This window comes from Camelus dromedarius, unplaced genomic scaffold, assembly GCF_036321535.1.
Source record: "Camelus dromedarius isolate mCamDro1 unplaced genomic scaffold, mCamDro1.pat HAP1_SCAFFOLD_114, whole genome shotgun sequence".
Lineage (NCBI taxonomy): Eukaryota > Metazoa > Chordata > Mammalia > Artiodactyla > Camelidae > Camelus > Camelus dromedarius.
In genome coordinates, this window is record NW_026989787.1 from 7,321,953 (window position 1) to 7,342,403 (window position 20,451).

At 40.0% G+C, this 20,451-nt stretch overlaps 2 protein-coding genes and 1 pseudogene across 2 annotated transcripts in view; 1 reads left to right on the top strand and 2 right to left on the bottom strand.

Moving 5' to 3' along the window:
• The window catches only part of LOC135320670 (actin-related protein 3B-like), an 876,522-nt gene that overhangs the window by 848,864 nt on the left and 7,207 nt on the right, over nucleotides 1-20,451 (top strand). For both annotated transcript variants that reach the window (XM_064483796.1, XM_064483795.1), the window contains exons 1-5: nucleotides 4,462-4,745; nucleotides 5,715-5,866; nucleotides 6,554-6,664; nucleotides 7,022-7,195; nucleotides 16,158-16,253. In XM_064483796.1, the coding sequence (XP_064339866.1) occupies nucleotides 7,133-7,195; nucleotides 16,158-16,253 (159 nt within the window). In that variant the 5' untranslated portion in view covers nucleotides 4,462-4,745; nucleotides 5,715-5,866; nucleotides 6,554-6,664; nucleotides 7,022-7,132. Of the gene's footprint in view, nucleotides 4,746-5,714; nucleotides 5,867-6,553; nucleotides 6,665-7,021; nucleotides 7,196-16,157; nucleotides 16,254-20,451 lie in introns of those variants that run through there.
• The window catches only part of LOC135320668 (putative N-acetylated-alpha-linked acidic dipeptidase), a 498,181-nt gene that overhangs the window by 108,723 nt on the left and 369,007 nt on the right, over nucleotides 1-20,451 (bottom strand).
• LOC135320736 (diphosphoinositol polyphosphate phosphohydrolase 2-like) lies at nucleotides 3,377-4,090 on the bottom strand (annotated as a pseudogene).

The window sequence follows — 20,451 nt, forward strand, 5'->3', positions numbered from 1 at the left end:
TTCATGTGACATACAAGTTGAGTGATATAAAAAGAAGTTACAGTGAAATTAACTTTCTCCCACCCACTTCCCCTCTTAGATGGCAACAGTGCTTCTGGTTACTGTGTTTCCTTCTGAGGTAACTTTACAGATACCAGCAGACATACACAGATGCGTTGTTACCCAGGTGGTGGCATACTGCATACACTGTATCCTGTTTTTTTTCTCATAACACTGCAATTTAGTGAACCTTCTGGATTAATACAAGAACTTCTTTATCATTTTTCATGGCCTCATGCTGTTCCAGTGCATGGAGATGCCATGTGTATGTAACCACTTGCACTGTTTAGGTGTTGGTCCTGTTACCTGATATATTTATTTTCCCTTCCATCTTAGTGTCTTCTGCACATTTCTTGTGTTTTCTGTGTACACCTGAGTCAGGGTCCTGTGTAAGCTGAAGTGTGTTGGAGACAGGTGCTGGTGACTGAAGTCTTCATTTTATGATAAGTCATATGTATACTCCATAAGTATTTGGAGATACTCATTACAGCTGCTTTCCTAGACTTGGTTCTCCATCATGTTCACAAGGGCTCTTTGGTCCACAGCTTGCTTTTCATAGGTGTCAACAAAAGATTATGGGTATAAGCTCTATATACCCTTATTCACTTTCATGGGTTTAGGTGCTTCCACATAACAGTTAACAGAATGTATGCACTTTGTTGTTGTTATTTCTAAGGGGCATGAAAACACAGGTCTACTATGATTTGGGGTCAGAGTACTTGTATCTACCTTTTGGGAAAGATGAGATTGATTTTGTTATCATTTAAATTTTTGGGCATGGTAGTTTCATTCTCACTAAATTAGCACTTTTTCTTTAGGGTGGTGATTTTTTTCTTTTGAGTAGAAATATTGCCCTCAAATTCTTGGTGAACTTGAGTAAAGTCATGAATTGAAGAACCTTTTTGCCTTTGTCTCTTGATAGTCTTTCATGTTCTCTTGGCAGTTTAATGCTAAATCCATGCATAATTAAGTTTGATCTTGCACAGAGAATGGAGTCTGGAACTTGCACTGATAGACTGGAACTTGCACTGACAGACTGTGTAAGGATTTTTTTTTTAATTTCAATTTTTTAATTTGATATTTCCAAATATATAAAACATCAAGATTCTTACACCAGTTATCTCAAATGAGACCATACAAAGCAATTTTAAAGTGTATACAACAATCATTCCCCCCTTCAGTTTTGCTACTTTATACAACTATGGGATAGACAGAAAATTGAATGGCATGTGCCTAGTTGGAAAATTTCACCTGTTTACAAAAAAAAAAAAAAAGAAGAAATTAAGAAAACTCAAAATCAAACATGTAGGATACTTGCTACTTTGTGTCTGCAAGTCAATTTACAAACTTTTTTTTTTTTTAATTTAGTAGGCACTTGGGACTGAAAATTTTAGCTGCCCAGTTTTATCCAACTACCCAACAGAAAGCAGCACAAATGAAAGTCCCAACACTCTGTAAACTTTGAGGGACTGAGAGAGTAGACACTATTTTTTATCTGTAGTAGATTCAATTGTTGAGCCTGCAAATGTAGGCTTTTTTCTCTTAACAGAAATAAATATCCTCAGGGCCTTTCCTCTAGCTTCAGTGGGCTGAGTTCAAGAATAGTGAAGAACCCCTCATGTGAAATTTAAAGTGTGACAACTCTGAAGTATTCTGATGCATTATACAAAATTTTGCTAGTTGCATAGACCAAAGACAGATGTTTTGCTAAATGGCACTGAAGAAAATCCTGACCCAAGTGGCACTACTTGGTCCAAATGTTACTGACCAAAGAAAATTATACAACAATATTTATAGGCTCACCTTTAAGAAATGGTTGACATTAATACTGTACATATTTTACATATCAAATACATAGTCCAAGAGTTTATAAAAGAAATTCATGCATTATTACCTTTAAGAATATCAATGTACAACATACCCAGGCCCCCCAGTAATTGTGACATTTCAGGTGGACACAGTGTTATGTACAAATACAATCAATTTATCTTCTGTGTTAAGTATATAATTTAAAGAAACTTCAGAGATTACTGAGGAAAAACTTAGTCCACTGAAGATTGATAACAAGTGTCAATCTCTGGGATTTTTAAGTATTTCCTTTAAAAAAAAAAAACACCCAGAAAACATAACCTCTGTACAAAGAAAAATATAAAAATTCTGGAAGATCATGTCTGATCACACTACATAATTTAGAATGAAATGTCAGTGGTTTAAAGTTTTTCTGTCTTATTCCTTTGGCAGCCTTAATTTGTGAACTAATACTCGTATTTAGCTCAGCTGCTTTTATGGCACAAGAGCCCAGTTTCAAAATGGTGGCACTGATTTTCCTTATAACAGCACTATTTTCAGCAGCAATTATATTTTTAAAGGTTAACAATTTGTACAACAAATGTCTAACGATGCTTCTTCCTACTTTATACTCAACAGTTATGATCTTTACAAAAAGCTAATATCTACATAGAGAACCACCTTTTACTTGCCCCATCTCATCTCTGACTTGGTTGAGGAAGTACAGGCATTTCAGATTAGGTATTTATGTGTTTTAGATAGGATTCTTGGATTTATGTGAATATAAAAATAAGACAAAATAATTCTTAGGTACATTCCAGTGTCCCAGTAATTAGTTACATGATAAATAGTACCTACCTGCTGACCACCTATAAAAGATGAGACATTCCGAGGCAACCTAAAAACCTAGGTCTGTAACAGGTGAACAAGAAGGCCATTTTACTCAATTCTGATGCAGTCACCACTGACTGCTATTTAAGGTGTTTACTGGTAACCAGCAAGTTTAACTGAAGAGATGTCACTAAATTCAAACTGAAAATATATATTTAAAAGCAGCAATTTACATTGAGGGAAATATGGTTTTTGTGTGTTCTGTGTAAAGAGAGATTATGAATAAAGGGAATTGACAACTGAGCACCCTAATTCAATTCCATGAATACAGGTTCCATGATAAGATATCTACTACATGCATTTTGCTTACAGTAACTGCCTAAAACTCACCAGCTCTATAGAGTTAAACTCTGTATTAAAGGACTATTGAGTTAAAGGGGAATTGGCCATATCAAGTAGCTAGTGACATAGTACCAGTTGTGAAAATTGAGATAAATGAGTTGACAAATGGATTCATTGAATATGTTAATATTGTGAATGAGAAGACAATTCACCAGGATAATATACCCACAAGTATGTTGATCTGACAAAAACCACAGACTGACATCAAATGGATAAAAAAATACTGGGGAAAAAGTGAAAATGCCAAATAAAATAACAAGGTGGGTGGGCTGGGTGGGGAGCACATTTAAGGCATCTAAAAAAAAAAAATTCCACATGGCTTTGGCTTATTAAAATATTTTACACTATCTTTTTTCTTTTTAAAGAAGATTTGAAAGCACCTAAAAATCAAGCAGATTGTTAAAAAAATCCCGCATGGCAAATTCAGTTTGTAAGCGTCATTCAGATATTTGTCAAGGAAAATAAAGAAACCTCTGCCCATGAGATTGCACATGGTGGAAGAGGTCCTTCCAACCCTGTCTATCTTATGCTGGATGGCAGCCCAGAGGTTCTCTGTGCAGCAGCTACAAACAAGGTGTTACTTTCTGGAAGGGAAGGGACTGTGGAATTTCCACTGGTTGGCGAGCAACCCAGCTTTAATTTTTCCAGATACTCTGCATGTACAGGCTTATGACACTGGAGAAATTGATGGCATCCTTTACTTTGAACCACTCTGTCTTCCTTCCTGTATTAACAGGATCTTCCCAGTCTTCTAATATTTCAGTGACAGTAAGGACATAGACATATGTCCTGTGCTTTCTGTCTTGGTTCTCATATATGCCCAGGAGTCTGCCTGACTTTCCTTTGACTCCAGTCTCTTGGTAAGCCTCCCTCACGGCAGCACTGGCAGGCTCCTCCTGGGGCTCCAGTCCTCCTCCTGGGCCAGTCCACTGGTCCGGGACCGAAGCCTGCCCACCTGCAGCACCTCGTCCTCCTGCTCGCTCCGGAAGGACAGGGACGCCGCCCGCTTCTTGAAGCCCTCGCTGTCCTAGGTCCGCGGCCTAGGGGGGCTTGGGCCTCATCGCAGAGGCGGGCTCTCGCTGCCGCGGCCCCTGCGGAGGCCGCCACCCCGCCGGGGCGCGGGGGCGAGGGCGAGTCGGGGCGCAGGGCGGCGCGGCCGGTCAGTCCCCGAGCCAGCCGCTCGCTCGCTCCGGTTCCCGCAGCTGCTGCCGCCGCCCAGGGCGGAGCGGGGCGCGAGGTGCGGGGAGACGGCTTCAGGGGCTCCCGCCGGCCCTGCAGCAGCGCCGCGGCTGCGCGAGGCGTTTGGGGTCGGCTGCGGGCCGTCCCGCCAGGGCCCTCTGACGTGCTGCGTATGCACAGGTGGCTGCGCGGTGCCCGTCAGTGCGCCGCCCGTCAGTGCGCCGCCCGTGGCGGGGTCTGTGTTCGGGAACGGGTGTGTTTGTGGCTGCAGTTGCCGCAGTTCCTCCCGGCCCTCTAGACCTCCCCAGCCCCACTCTCGGCCTCGTGGTCCTGGCACGCCCGCTGCTTCTGCCCCGGATGCTTCCTCTGGGCTCCGCCCCCAGCACGTCCACGTCACGCCTGCTGCCTTAGTCCTGCAGAAATCCTGCGCTTTGGATTTGTGCCACCTTCTGTAAGTTGAAAGCTTCTGGACCAAGTGCGGCAGTGAGATGGAGTCAGAAGAGGAGGTGAGCAAAGTGATTTCTGTCCTGTACCTCTTTTCTTTTTCCTACCTTTTCAAGCTATTATTTCAAGATGCCTTTCTGAGGGCAAGGTTTAAAATTCACTCCCTTAGCTTTGCTGTTATTCTTCATTTCTAATAAATTGGGAACTACAAATACTCTACTTTTAAAAATGGTTGTATATGTTTACTCATTTGTTTTGGAATAAATTTGATGAAGATGAGTTTATGGGAAAGCAAAGTGTGACCAGGGGTTAGGAATTTAAGTGGAAAATTGAATCTTCATGAAGCTTTCCACATTTCATTAGATGTTAAATTCTACAGTGAAGTTTCATATGATTATTAACTATAAGTATATTCCTAAATATCGTGGTTAAACTTTTATTAAAATAATATATCATAAAGCCATTAATATTTTTACATAATACAGTTGTTTGATTATTGAATTTTTCTTGTGAGATATTAGTCAGCAACCTCAGTTTTTTCTTTTAGTGATTTTGTAACAAGAATAAAAATATATTTTAAATCTGTGTGACACAGTTTTATTAAAATGACTTGAGAGTGTATGAGCATTTTTCAGTTTATTTTCTTCTTTCACATTATATTTTTAATTTTGTGTCCTTCTACATTGTATTCTAAAATTTGGAACCGATTGATATGTGCTTTTCACTTCACTATCATGAGGGATGTTTTTTCAGATGAAACTGAAAAATTTAGTAATTCATCTTTTGTCAGTATTAAAAGCAGACCAGCTAGGCTCCTTTGTGCCACACTAAAAATAATACCAGAACATAAGAAAGGTTTCTGTATTACTTTATGTGCTCTGTGATAGCGTCTTTTCTGTGAACACTCTCAACTCCAATGAGACCCTGACATTGAAAATTTACTTGTACATACACAGGGGTTATATTATGCTTCCTTGACCCTTGAAATGAGTATGGATGTTGACAGAAATCTTTGCGTTGTTCTCCCTAAGGTATTTCCATCAGAGAGTCAGCAAAAGTGGTTGACCAAGCCCAAAGGAGGGTGCTGAGGGGAGTTGATGACCTGGACTTTTTCATAAGGGATGAAGCCATAGATAAACCCACGTATGCCACAAAGTTAAACTCCCCACCGGGATTTGCTTCTGTAAGTGTATCATCAAGAACAGAGAGTAGGATGAATCATGCAAAATGGTAGATTTCATAGCAATTGTACTTGTGAGCTGTGTATTTTATTCTTGTGTTGGAAAAGAGGTTTTGTTGTTGATGGTTTTGAATGGGGTATTTTTCAAAATTGAAGTATAGTTGATTTACAGTGTTGTGTTAGTTGAACAAGGTATTTTTCATGTGGGGAATCAAGTGAATTTAAGAAACCCCAGAATGCAGGATTGACTCTGGGAATGCTGGGCTTCATGTGAGAGCAAGATCTGCTTCTGTGGAAAATTGCAGGTTGACTCACTGACCTGTCCGATGTAGAAGAGCTGTAGACTGATTAATTAAAAAGAAGCACTAAAATTGTTTAACTAGGTATTTGTTCTAAAAACCTCCAAACTCCAAATGGAATGGTATGGCGGATTAGCTGTACTTTTGCATCTATTACTCCACTGTTAAGATGATACTTTGTACTTAGAGATGTGAAGTAGAATATAAATGATAATATAACTTAATATTTCTGGTAAAGTGCCTGTTATTTCTTTACATAAATTAACATTCACCCAGTGCAAATGACCTGTTTTCTCTAATAACTCAGTCTCTTCTGGGCCATTGTTTTTAAAACTGTTGCTCTTACTGACATGGACTGAAGCTTGACATAGTTTGATTTCTCTTGCTTTAGTGGCCAATAAGACATGGAATAATTGAATACTGAGATCTAATGGAGAGGTTCATGGAACAAGTTATTTTTAATTTTCCCTGAGCTGAACCTGAGGGCCATCACTTTTTGATGGTGAGTAACTGGGACTGAGAGAAGAGCCCTGTGGATTCTTGGTTGCTTAGATTTTAAACCCAGGATATTCTTCCCTGGGGAGTTTTTAATTCCCACTAAAGCTCTTTGTATGAGTTGGAGTGCTATTTGGGCAAATAACAGAAGGCTCAACCAAAATGTCCAAAACCAAAGAGGGCTTATTATCCCACAAAACAGGATGCCAGTGTCAGGCCACTCAGGACTGGTTACTTGAGCAGCTCAGAGATGGAGGTGAGAACCCAGCCTAATTCACCTGTTTGGCCTCTTGTGCTGGTTCCCCTCAGGCCCCAGGGTGGCTGCCCGAGTTCCTGTACTGACTTTTGGTGTATTTACTTTCAGAGTTTTAGAATTAAGACTCTCATCCTCAGAAACCTTCCTAGCAGATTTGCCCTGTCTGTCCGTGCCCAGTGTGGGCCCTAGAGGGGAACAAAATTACTTTGGTACATTTTGATGAGTCAAGATTCTCTCCTGTTGCTGGTGAGGGGACCACATCTCATCACCTGGCCCCAAGAGGTAAGTACCTAAACCGGCCTCCAGCAGCAAGGAATGAGGAGGGAGGAATGGGTTTGGGTAGGAAACCACCTGTGTAGTTAGGTGTCCTCCTGAAATAACTGGTTGGCTCTGACCTTTGCTTCTTACAGCAGAGGGAGCTGAGTCAAGGTGCTGTTTTGCCAAGGTTAAATCTCACACTAACACTGAGCTGAGTTACAGGCCCTGATATTGTGGATGTAATTGATCTTGTTCAGATGAAATAAAACAATACAGAGAAATGAAGAGAAATGTCTCTTGGTTGTGGAGCCTGTTTTCATTGTTTTATGTTCTTTTTAAGTTAAAATTAATTACATGTATAAAACACTTACTTTAAGGAGAGCAATTGCATGTAACATAGGCTGCACATTAAAACCTACATAATTTAGCTTTGCATTTTTTCCATGCTAGTGCATTGTCAAATGGTCCCTGATCCAATTATATAATTCTTCCTAATGTTAAATATGGAATATTCTTTAGAATTATCTGGCTTAAAATATGTTAAGTACAAGGCTGTTATGGTAGTTAGTGGAATCTATATATTTTGTGTGTATTAAATCAAGTCCTTGAAAGTGCTCTAAGCTTTTTCCTGGCTGTATCTTCACAAATAGGAATTGCCACGTCCAAGTACTGTGTTTTACAGGCCACTGTGTATTTTCTCTCCTGTGTATCTATGATGGTTTATGTAAAATACATGGAGCCAGGAAACTGACAGTATGTCTGAGTGGCTTTGTCTTTACAGCCAAAACAAATTACAGACTCCCACCTGCCATGCTTGGCATGTTCCCTTCTCTCATACGTCACATAACTACCTGTTGATAGGACTCCAGGCATGGGCCTGGGGCCCAGCTTCCTCTCCCTGCCTGCCCCATCCCGCTCTGCTCAGAGGGAGTCTGAGTCTTAGGCCCGTGGAGCAAATGCAATCACCAGGACACAGCCCACAGGAAATTTTTCCTACCAGGAATTTTTCTGCTCTAGCTGGCATATACACCGCAGTACAATAAAACCAATTGCTGGGAACGAACTGGAGGTGTTTGATATGAATATGGAAAAGCTTAAGTCCTTTGCCAAAAATGAGTATCTGAAGAGAATTTTCAAAAATAATTGTTTATTACATTAAACATAAGAAAATATTGTGCTACATTTATTGTACTTTGAAGTTAGGAGGTGTGTTTGCTGCATGATGTGACAGAGGAAGTTATGAGAAGGGTGGTTTTATCTCAGGCTTATGTCCTTCCTCATCAGTTAATGGGATAATTGAAGGGGAGTGAAGCAGGTACAGGGATTTGTGGCCATGTCCAGAAATTCATTGAAGACATTTACTGAACCACTACATCAGCTAATGGCTTCTTGGTGTAAAAGAGTCTAAAAGTTTTAAATTAAAGTTCCCTCAGTAGCCTATGAAATTGTCCCTTCTGACTGCCATGACAGACATCTGCACATTCATGTTGGGAATGAGCTCAGTAGGGCTCATGTTTTTCAAGAAGTTTCAGAGACTCAACTCATGTTGGTCACGTGGACTAAACAGATAGCAAATGGGAACCACACTCTTTTCTCTAATACTGAATTGCCCAGAGTTCAAGACAGAATCATATATTCTAAAGAACTGCAGTGCTCTTGAAGGGAAATTGAATTGTAACTGTAGAGGAGATTTGCAAACCTTTCTGAATATGAATCAGGGGAGGAAGAGCAAGCAGCAGTGCTGCCCAAGGATGCTGGGAACCAGGAGCTCTGCCATCCACCTGAGAGCAGGAAAGATGTGTGTCCCAGCTCAGGGATGGAGGATCACCCTTCCTTCATCCTTTTCCAATCAAGTCCTCAGTAGCCTGTGTGCTGCCCACCCACATTGGCAAGGGCAGGTCTCCTTACTCAGTCTGCTGCATGCTAAGCTCTTCCAGAGACACCCTCTCAGACACACCCCAGAAAGAATCGTTTACCAGCTCTCGGGGTACCCCTTAGCCCAGTCAAGATGACACATTATAATCACCATGACATGTGGCTTGTCCTGGCTTACCGCAGTAACTCCCTTCCTGGTTCATGAGGGTGGCTCAGACCTGCTCTGTCCTGTACACTAGCACTGGCTGGTGTGGAGCTGGACATCCTTGGCGCTGCTGAGTCTGTTACTGCTGGCCCGTGTTCTTCCCATTTTCAGTATATTGTCATCTCCACTCCTACTTGCCCTTCCTTGAGGATTTATGTTTTTAAAAATGTTTCTTTACTGCAGTTATGGAGAGGTTTGAGACTGGAGCAATATTAGTTGCATGTGTTCAGCTTGCTTTCTTTATCCAGAAATATGGATTGATTTTTATAGTACTGACTAATTATTCATTTTTGAATTAATACTTGATGATATTTTACCATTATTATGAATACAATGCTTATGTAACTTGCATTCATGTGAAGTTTTTATCATATACTTCAGTATTTAAAAAATAAGAAAAACTTGATATCTCCAATTTAGATCTCGTTATATATAAATAATGGTTTTTGGAAGGTTTTTTTAAATTAGTCCTCTAAAGGAACAATTACTGGTGGTAAACATAGGAGAAAAGGAGGATTGAGGAAAACATAGATTTATGATTATGGTTCTGAGAACCCAGAAGAATGTATCTTTAATAATGCTGAATTTGATTCAGGAGCCAGGAGAACCTAATTTTATTGTAAACATTCTCTTAATGGAAGTGTATAGATTTTAATGTTAGTTCTTCACAGATGGTGAATTGTTTGGCAGCAAGTACTAAAGTGTAAAAATCAGTGATTTAAGCAAGTTAAAGGTTTTATTTTTCTTAAAGTCATTTGTAGCAGGGAGGGCAGTGCTGTAGGTCAGGTTTCTGGTGTCATTAGGGATCTGTGTGCTCTAGTATATTTAGCATATGGCTTCCATTCTAAGATTGCCTTAGATCACAAGTTAGCTGCTGCAGCTCCAGTCATCACCTCCATATTCCAGGAAAGAAGGGGTTAAGAGCAGAAGTGGGCCTACTACATGAGTCTACCTTCAACCTTGTAAGGAGCTTTCCCAGAAGACACATCCAATAACTTTTGCTTCTTATTGGCCAGAACTTACTTAGCCATCCCTGTACACCAGGAAGTCTGGGAAATGCTGTTTTCTGGGCCTGTGATTGATCAGTGGTCTGTCATTAAGGCAGAAGGCAGAATAGATACTGGGTAGGGAAATTGCAGTGCCTGCCATAATGATGTGACTACAGGTATGAAGACAGTGGCAGATCAAGAATTCAGCTGTCTTCACAACTGTGGTTGGATATGGAAAGTGTTTTCCACGTTACAGAGCCAACAGGCTAGGGAAAAGCCACACCAGGATGTGCTGTGGCTTCTGCCCTGGGGTGAAGTCTTTCTTCTGTTAGCTTCTCCGCCTGTGGAGAAATAAACCAGGAAGTTGTATTGGGAGTTTCTGTGGCCTTCGCACACAGGCTGTAACTCAGGGCTTCACAACTCTTGTAATGAATTTTTTTTTCTTATTATAGAACTATAAGTGCGATTTAGAAAATTTGGAAGATTCTTGTGGGGCTTTTCACACTCCTATCCCATTATCATAAATATTATCATTTAGTATAGCTATACTTAATCTTTTCACTCATGTTTTTATATGATTTTTCATTCAATATTGTGTCCTCCATCCCTCTCCCCCATTTTCTTGCATGGTTTTCATAATCCTCGCTTTAATGGTCATGCAATCATGTATCCAGTGGTTGTTTCCTGTCTGTTTAGCAGCCCCACTATTTTTAGATGTTTACTTTTGTTTCCAGTTTCTTCGTTTTGTAAGACATAACATAAATTAATATTTGCACATTTTTTTCTATATTTAGAGCATTTTTATATTAAGAATATAAAAATTATATATATATATATATATATAATTTGGAGGTCCAGATGTGTTAATAATTTTGAATCTCTGGTATACCATTTCACACTGAAATCTTCAATGTACAAGAAGCCAGATTATTTGAACTCTTAGGATTGATTAATATCATTTTTGATTATTTGACTTTTTAATTTGCAGTTTGAATACCTTTGATCTTAAACAGTTTTTCATGTATTTATTAGTTGTATTTTCTCCTTTGTGAATTGCCTATTCATGTCCTGGGTTTTGTACATATCAGTGTTTTATTGCTTTTATTGTTGCTATGATTTCTTTGAACTTTATTCTACTTAAATTTTCTTTTGTGATAAAATGCACATACCATAAAATTTATCATTTTAACCATTTCTGAATGTACAGTTTGGTGAGTTGCGTACATTGACATTGTTGTGCAAACATCACCACCATCCATCTCAGGAACTTCTTCATCTTCCAAACTGAAACTCTGTCCACATTAAAGAATAACTCTCTTTCCCCCTCTCCCAGCCCTAGCCCCCACCATCCCCCCTCTGTCTCTATGACTGTAACTATTCTGGGTCCTCATATAAGTGGAATCATCCAGTATTAGTCTTTTCATGACTGGCTTATTTCACTTGGTATAAGGTCTTCAGGGTTCAGCCACATTGTAGCATGTGTCAGAATTTCCTTCCTTTTTTAGGGCTGAATAATATTCTGTTGTATGTATGGCCACAATCTGTTTATGGTGTGAGTTCTTTCATATAACAGATAAGAATTTTTTGTCATAAGCAGATACTTTTTCTCACTTGATTTTTTGTAGGTTATGTTTTTGAACATCTATAATTGTAAATTTTTATGTAAGTAAACCTACTTTCCTTTGATGTTTATATATATTTTTCATTCATCTGGGATTTATTTGGAACATCACTTGACACTGAAATTAAACCCAGGAAGAATCCAGAGCCAGGGTTAATCTACTTCTTGTTGGAATGCCTTCTATAGGCTCACATTTTTTTTTAAACCAGGCAGGAAGGAAACATTGCATGACTATGCTCCCACTTTGCATACCTTTCTAGCCTTCCTCTCTTCATCCTATTCCCCCCTCTAATCAGTTTAAATGTTATGTTTATAAAATTAACTTATTAAGGTGCTTGGATTCCTCTTCAAGGTAAGAGAAGACTCTAGGTCTCTGGAGTTAATACATTCAATTTCTTCTGGCCTGAGATATATTCTTGATATTACAGTTGATTGTTGATATATTCAGCACTTGCTAAAGGCCCAGCCCTCTCCCCACCAAGCATTTGCATGAATTAACTCACTTATTTAATCCCACAGACAATTGTGGGGTAGGTAGTTATTACGCCTGTTTTTCAGGTTGATAGGAAGTGCCATAAGGAGATATATTATAACCTAAATATTGGAACCCACAGCTATTCTTCATGTGCTTTAAATGAAAGAAAACTAAAAAAAAAATCTGATATAGTAATCACTAACACAGTGCTAAATGTGTACTGGGATCATTAAGGTATTAACTAATTTGATCTCAGCCCCTTGAGGTAGGCACATTAAAATAAGTAATGTGTTGTTGAATAACGTTTAGATCATTTACTTACAATCTGCTTTTGATGACTTTATTATTTCTTGTCTATGTCTTAAGATTGCTTTCTCTCTCCCATTCAGGGAGTGTATTGATTCTAATCAGAGTAATTAAAACTTACTTGGGGCATGATGTTTGAGCTTTGTATCAGACAGGAGTATAAACTAAAGCCCCCAGCTAGTTGATAGCCAGATTTGATTATTTGCTTGAAGAGTTAGCATACACACAGCACAGAATTCAAAAGGTGCAGTACGATTTCCAGTGCAAGAGTGTCTCTTTCCCACTTCTGTGTTGCCTTCCAGATCCCCTTCCTGGAGGAAACCAACTTTACTGGTGCTTAACCAGCAATAATTATGTGCAGGCACATGGATTATACATAAACTTGATTCATAAAATGGTAACAAAATTGACATACTATGGTACATTTTGATTTTTACTTTAAAAATTTTAGAAATTATAATTTGAAATATATGAAATTTACCCACTTAACACAGTTTTAAATGTATCATTTGGTAACATTACCTACATTGATATTGTGATGTAACAGAACTCTAGAACTTTTCCATCTTGCAAGATCAAAACTTTGTGCCCATAAACAGCTCCTCATTTCTCTCCCTCATACACCTTGCTTTTTAAAAAAAATGTTGTAGATACAGAAGTATATTTAAGAATGTGTATGTATGGAGAGGCCTCTTTTCATGTAGCAAATTTATAGTAGATATTGTTTCATATCTGCAGACACACTGCCCATCCTTTTTAATTGCTGCAAAGTGTTACATTTTATGGATGTGACCTAATCTGTGTAATCAGTTCCTTGTTATGTGCAGTTATGTTTTTTCTGATCTTGGAAGCTGTGACAACTGTGCACCTCTCTGAGGCACCTTGTTTTAGATGTCCCTTGGCTTGACAATGGAATTTGATTTTGTCTCATAGTCTTTGTTCAGAGACTTTCTCTTCAGTAGGTGAGTTTCTCACTGGTACATGCTGATGATTTTAGTGATAATAATGCACTTTCACTGAGTACGTTCCCCATGCCAGGTGCTGCCATGAGCACTTTGTTTAGACTCCTGTGAAGTCAGTGCTAATTATGCATGGAGAGAGGAAATCACTTTCCAAACTTGGTAAAATCGAAGGTGGGGTGTAGCTGGGCTGATTGGAGTTGGAGCTCTCCCGTTGCCCGTGCTGAAATGGCCTGGGCTGTGTGGCAGGTGTGTGTGGTCACAGCTGCTTTTCTGGTGCTGTGCTTTCTGGTTTTAGTGTGTTTTATTTATGTATGGATATTTTAAAACTCAGGCTTGGCTTTCTCTTTGGTTTCTATTGGGTGCATATTCGTTCTGATAATTGGTAAAACATATTTTAACATAACTGTACTTTTGTATAAGATATTTACCTGTATTTGTTTAGGGATGATTACTTCCTACTGTGCTTAGTGACCACGTTGGTACATGGCCACATTTCTTACCTCCTCCTCCTTTCTTCTATCACCTGCTTTTGATTGTTTATGTTAGTGAACTTACTCTGATATTTATGTTTGTGACTTTATGTTTACTGGTGTCTCTGCTGCTCTACCAAGAAAACAATATCTTTTGATTCCATGACACAAGGGCATCAGTGTCTTTATATTTTCCTCCTTTCCATCTGTGCCTGTCAACTTGATACTACTCCTGTTGTTTTAATTTATAATATTTACATTCTGTTCTATAGCTATAGATTTTCCCAGAAAAGAAAAGCATTTATCCCTACATCTTAAATGGACTACTTGCTCACTGTAAGTCTTTGGCTGTACTTTATGCATTCTTATTATTTGGCTAAAGCTTATTGTCTGATGGTTAATTCATGAAGGGTTCATAGAAACCAAATTCTCTCAAGTTGTTTTATGTTTAAAGATATTTTGTTTTTGCAACAGACTTGATTGGCAGTGTGGCCAGATATAGAATTCTGGGGTCATATTTTCCTGCCAGAAAAGTCTGTAAATGTGGCCCTGTGTGTCCCAGTGTCCTGCATGCAGCTGTGCCAATGGCCAAGACAGGCTGCCCTTTTCCTGCTTTAAGAGTATGTTGCTCTGCTCAATAAGCCTAACAAAACACCATAGGCTGAGTGGCTTCAACAACAGACAGTTGTTTTCTCACAGCTCTGGGGGCTTTAGGTCTGAGATCAAGGTGCCATCATGGTTGGTTTATGATCAGATCTCTCTTCCTGGCTTGTAGATGGCCTCCTTCTCACCAGGTCCTTTTGTGGCTCTTCCTCTGTGTGTGAGTGAGAGAGAGCTCCCTGATCCCTCTGCCTTATCCTGCAGAGATGTTAGTGCTGTCATGTGACCTCACTGATCCTGCATTACCCCTCTAGGGGCTTCATCTCCAAACACAGTCAACTGAGGGTTGCAGCTTCAGCATAAGAGTTTTGGGACACACAGCTCAGTATATAACAAAGGGTAATGTGGATTTTTATTTATTTATTTTTTTGCCAAAAGGCCTAGATTTTTTTTCCTTTCTTTGTTTTTTTTTTTTCTCCTTTTCTCTCTCTTTTTTTCCCTAGCTTAAATATGTTATGTAAATCCATATTTATTAACATGGAAAAATGTTCAACATATTGCTGAATGACAAAAAGCAGTTTTATTTATTTTTATCTTTCTGTAATCCTGTTAATTTCCTCCTATTAGATAATAGTTATTATTTTAAATAGACATTTTAAAAAACTCGGATATCTATGTCATGATATTCATCTGCTTTATTTTTATATTTTTCTGGGTACATGTTTTTTATCTGCCATTTGTTTTTTCCTATTTTCTCTCTCCACTCTCTTTTTCTATGAGTGTTTTTATTTGATGTTTGGCTAGTCTTTTTGTGTTCTTTCCTCATCTTTGAGTGAGGGGAGCTCTTTCTGAACTGGCTGTGTGTCTGGTTTAGGCTGGGTGGTGGGCAGTGTCTGGCTGAAGCAGATTCTGTCCCAGGCTTGTCTTTCTCACAGCTGATGGTGGAGGTGTAACTTCTCACCTTGCCACCTGTGCTCTGAGGGGAGGGGCCTGGGGAGCGAGGCTCCTGCAGCTGTGCTGCTCAGACTGCTCTGACTCCAAGCAAGGGCTCTCTGCTTTTGCTCTTCTCTGGAGAACTGGATATTGCCTGGTATCTGAAGTCACTGGTGTTCTCTTTCTATGTCCTCACTCATCTGGTCTCAGTGGGGCTGTTATTGCCCTTGGCAGCTCAGTGCATGTCTCTTCAGATTCACGGTGTTTGGGTGTTCTGTTATCCGAGGTGGAGTTTCCTTTTCTGTAGCTTGTTCTTGTTTTGGGGTGGATTAGTAAGAGCAGAAGTGTTTAGAGAGGCTTTACTCTCTCAAAGATTTTAAACCTCACAGCCAAAATATGTTTAATCAATCACTCTGGGTGTACTCTGTCTGTCAAATTAAGGAGTTGTACAGCATCTTAATGAACATGCTTTTAGATTAACATTTTGCTGTTCTGATGTAATTACATGAAATTTGGGTGAACACTAAATATAGTGAATATTTCCTTACAGACAGAACCTCCTCTGAATACACCAGAAAATAAAGAATATCTTGCAGAAATTATGTTCAAATTATTTAATGTACCGGGACTCTACATTGCAGTTCAGGTAAGGACAAGTGACTTTCATGATTCCCAAGTGACCTTAGTTGTCTAATGTGGAAGAAATGGTGATTCTAGAGGCCTCTGTAAGATTGTGTCGTGTGGTTTCCTTTCCCATGCACTCAACTGCACAGGAACTCATCCCATTCAGGTCTGAGCTCAAACACTGTACAGAGCAATTTCTGTGATTTATGTTTTTACTGCTGGTTTAGAGTTTGTCCAGCTTTTGTCTGTTTACATTCATTAGAATCTAAGGTATCCTCAGGAAGACAAGATCAATATGTAGGTGTGGTTCTTTGGCTTCTTTTACTTCTGATCTTAAAAAAGAAAATATACTATAGAATCTGTTAAAACAAAACAAAATGAAACAAAATAAATGTCTTTCAAGGGTTTCCCTTTGTGGATCTGAGCTCCTGTGGTTCCATGAGTTTGCAGAACTTCCCCTGAAGCTGCTTGTTCTTCGTGGGGGGGGTTTGTTGTTTTTAGGTGTAATGTATCTGCCTCTATATAAGGGAATTGACTGAAATTTGGGGGAATAAATGATAAAATTGTTTTCCAAAATGCTTCCTGCGTATTCTATTCCCTTACTTGTAGGAAAAAAGAGTAGGAGTTGCATAGATGTTTAACTTGGAAGATTCCACATGCTGTGTCCTCTGTGTGGTGATTCTCAGTAGACAGTGATGTCTTAAAGGCTCTGAAAATGCCTACATTAGGAAACTCTGTTTATTCCACCACTTCCAAATTTAACCAGAAATATTCCCCCACCCCTAAGCTGTTTCTGTTCCATGGAGTAGGAGACACTTCAGGAAACACTGGCCCAGTGGTTCTCAAAGTGATCTATGCAGCAAGGTCTCCTCAAAAGTGTTTTTTTCAAAATACACATTCTCAGAATTTATATCAGACCACGGGTTTCCAGCCTCAAAATTTTGGATCGGGCAGTCCTCAGGGGAGGGGAGGTTACTGAGCTGTGTGTTGGATGTCTAGCAGCATCTCTGGTCTTGACCCACCAGGGGAAGCACCACCACCAGCCTCCCCTCCCTCAAGTGTGACAGCGAGAAATGGCACCAGATATTGCCAGGTGCTCCTTGGGGGCAAAATTGCCCCTGGTTGAGAACCACTATCCTGGTTCTGCCAGATGAGAATTTCTGGGTGCCAGGCCCAGTATTTTGTCTTTCTAAAGTCCCCACAAGTAGTCTTATTGCAATCCATCTGTGGACCCACACTGGGAACCAGTGGATTAGAAATTAAAACCTCCTGATTCCACAATAAGATTCCTTTCTCTCTGGCTTTTCTTTGCAAAGCTTTGATTTATCTTACAGAGAAGTTGACTCCTCCAGATTAAGTGCACAGAATTTACATGTTAGTTGTCCACTTTGGAATTTGGATTTGGGAGGAAGATGGAAGGTAGGGAAAGGGAAAGGTCATTCAGTCTCAGTAAGAAAGAAAGGGCTTATTGCTCCAACCTGAAGATAGGCTTGTGGAACACTTGAGAAAGTCCCCATGCTGATGGTCTCTGTGGTATTTGTGAAGGCAGTGCTGGCCTTAGCTGTGTAGTGGACATCATGACAAGTTGGTGAACACACATTAACAGGAATCATCATTGACAGCAGGGATGGGGTCACTCACACTATCCCAATGGTCAGCAGGGCACCGAGTTCTGCTCTGTCTGTGGGCCTAACCTGATTTGAGGTGAAGGAAGCAGTGAAAGAAAAAACCCTTCTGTTAATTAAAGCACCACTTTTGAAGACATACCTGTACTTAGCAAAGGTAACAAGAGCCTTTAAACACAGTTGTGTGAGAAAGTGGAAGATGCCTAGTGTCTGTGGCACTGGCAGTTGGAAATTTGCAGTAGCAGATTTGTGCAGTCTGGTGTCAGCAGTCGTCTGATGTCCCTGGGCTCTGCTTGGCCCCGGTGTCACTTTGACAGGAGGGTTTTCCTGGCTTTCATTCTGAACTGTAATCTGGGTATCAGTGGGTGTGGCACATGAACATTTGGAGGATGATTTTGTGTTCTGTGACAATCCTCTGGAGAGGAATTGTTTCTTGCTTTTTAAAAATTATTTAAGAGCCAAGAAGGAGAGATTGTTCACCTTGACTTGTAGGATGCTCTGCAATGTCACTTTTTGGTTTTAATTTTCAAAATATAACAGAAGTGATTTCTAATTCAGGCTTCAAGAGACTATATATATATATATATATATATATATATATATATATATACATTTGGTACAATGGACTAGTTAAATGAATTATTTAAAGTTTTTTTTTTTTAATAAATTGAAGCTATCTGGAGGGGGTTACATTGGGAATTCAGACATGCCTTTCCTTCTCCACGTCCCTTCTTGGAGGCAACCCCTGATACTAATGTTTGTTATTTTGTGTATTACAAGTATCTTTTGTGCAAATATAGGTTTGTGTGTTTATGTGCTAAGCTCCATTTAAAAATGCAATAAATGAATCACTATGCTATACACTGGAAACTAACAGAATTTTGTAAATCAACTAAGACAAATTTAAAAAATGCAAACTAGTTTTTTTTTAAAAAACAATTCATTTATTTCATTTAAAAATAGTCACTGTTTTATTTCAGGACATTGCAGAGATGATGTACTAATATGCTGGTGCTTTAATACCTCAAAGTTCAGAAATCACTGCAGGGGGAGGCTGATGTGTCTACAGTCAGGAGGAAAAAGCCAAATCTTTCCCCTCTGTCATTGCACCCTGCCAGTGTCCCCTTTGCCCGGGGGTGAGGAGATGCAGGAGGCCTGCAGAGCATGCTCTGTGCTCGCAGCCCCTTCATCCAGTCTCAGAACACTGCCCCCTCCTGGGTGTGAGGTGTTTAGGTGCCACTTGCTGTGTGGTCCTGCCTGGCTCCTCTCTGAGGTCACGTCCTCAGAGGTCAGTGCAGGCCAAGGTCAGGGCCTGTGCCTGTGGGTCTGCTTCCTGGCCTCCCCTGTGCATCTGAAACAAGTTTCACACTACGTGCAGGCCCACAGAGAAAGTTGTTGTTCAAATTTTTCTCTGTTTCTTAATGCAGTTTTTTCCCCCTATTTATAAAAATTACATTTACTGTACAAAATTTAGGTAAAATGGAGAAATGTAAAGAAGAAAATAGAATGACCCACAAACCTGCCCAGAGGACTGTGCCACACTTTTTTGGTATAGTCTACTGAGCTCTTTTTCTTAGACAAACAACACACATTTTAAGCACAGTTGGGATACCCTCCATCTGATTTCATGTGCTAATTGTACAATGTGCTCCTGAGGTTGTATTTTGCATATTGACTTATCCCTGATGTATCTTTATGGTTAAATACTCTGAGGAAAGATATTTAGTAACTACCTGACAGCCCATCATGTGGGTGTAGCACAACTCACTTACTTGTTTTCCTACCATTGGCTGTGCGTTGTTTTAATATATTTAATCTGTGATGAAGCTGATACTCAACATGGGTTGAATTAATTTTAGAAAATGTTATATGTAATGTATTGAGTATAGAAATTGTGAATAGTTTCTGTTTGTGAGAGCTACTGTTCTTATGATTTTTTTTATTTTAATAATGTGTACATATCTTTTATCTTGATCTTAAATATTTTACAATTGGCTTGGGCTCCTGAGAAAGGCTACACACTCTCTCACTTCTAGAAGTTGGGCACCTCAGAAGACATAAGAGGAATTCAGTCACTGTTCTTGCAACTTCAGTGGTAACTGTGCTTGTACATATTGGAACTGATCCATCTGTCAGATGGATGAGGATTTGCTCCAGCCTTCTGTCTCCATGAGTGTGTGACAAGCAGCCAGTGCCATCAGGGAGCTCAGAGTGCCTCCTCTACCTGGTGCAGGTGGGGACATTGTCCACTCTGCACAGCTACTCCCACCAGCATGAGCTGGACCTTCCCAGCCTGTGGCCTGCATGTTGAGTGGCACCCCAGGGGGCTGGTGAGGACCTGGGACCACACAGCAGCTCCTGGCCCTCTCCTGCTGGTGATGGCTGACAGCCTGGTCACTGGTCCGGGAGGGCAGCTGGGTGAGTGGATCCAAACTCCCCCCAGCATGGATCTCACATAGCATAGGGTTGAGGGGTACCTGCCAGACTGTTCCTTCCTACCAAGTGCAGCTCTTACTAGAGTGAGCAGATCGGTTATTGAGTCTTTAATGCATGCCTAAACCATGCTGTGTACTTGACCCGCTGTCTGTCACTGGG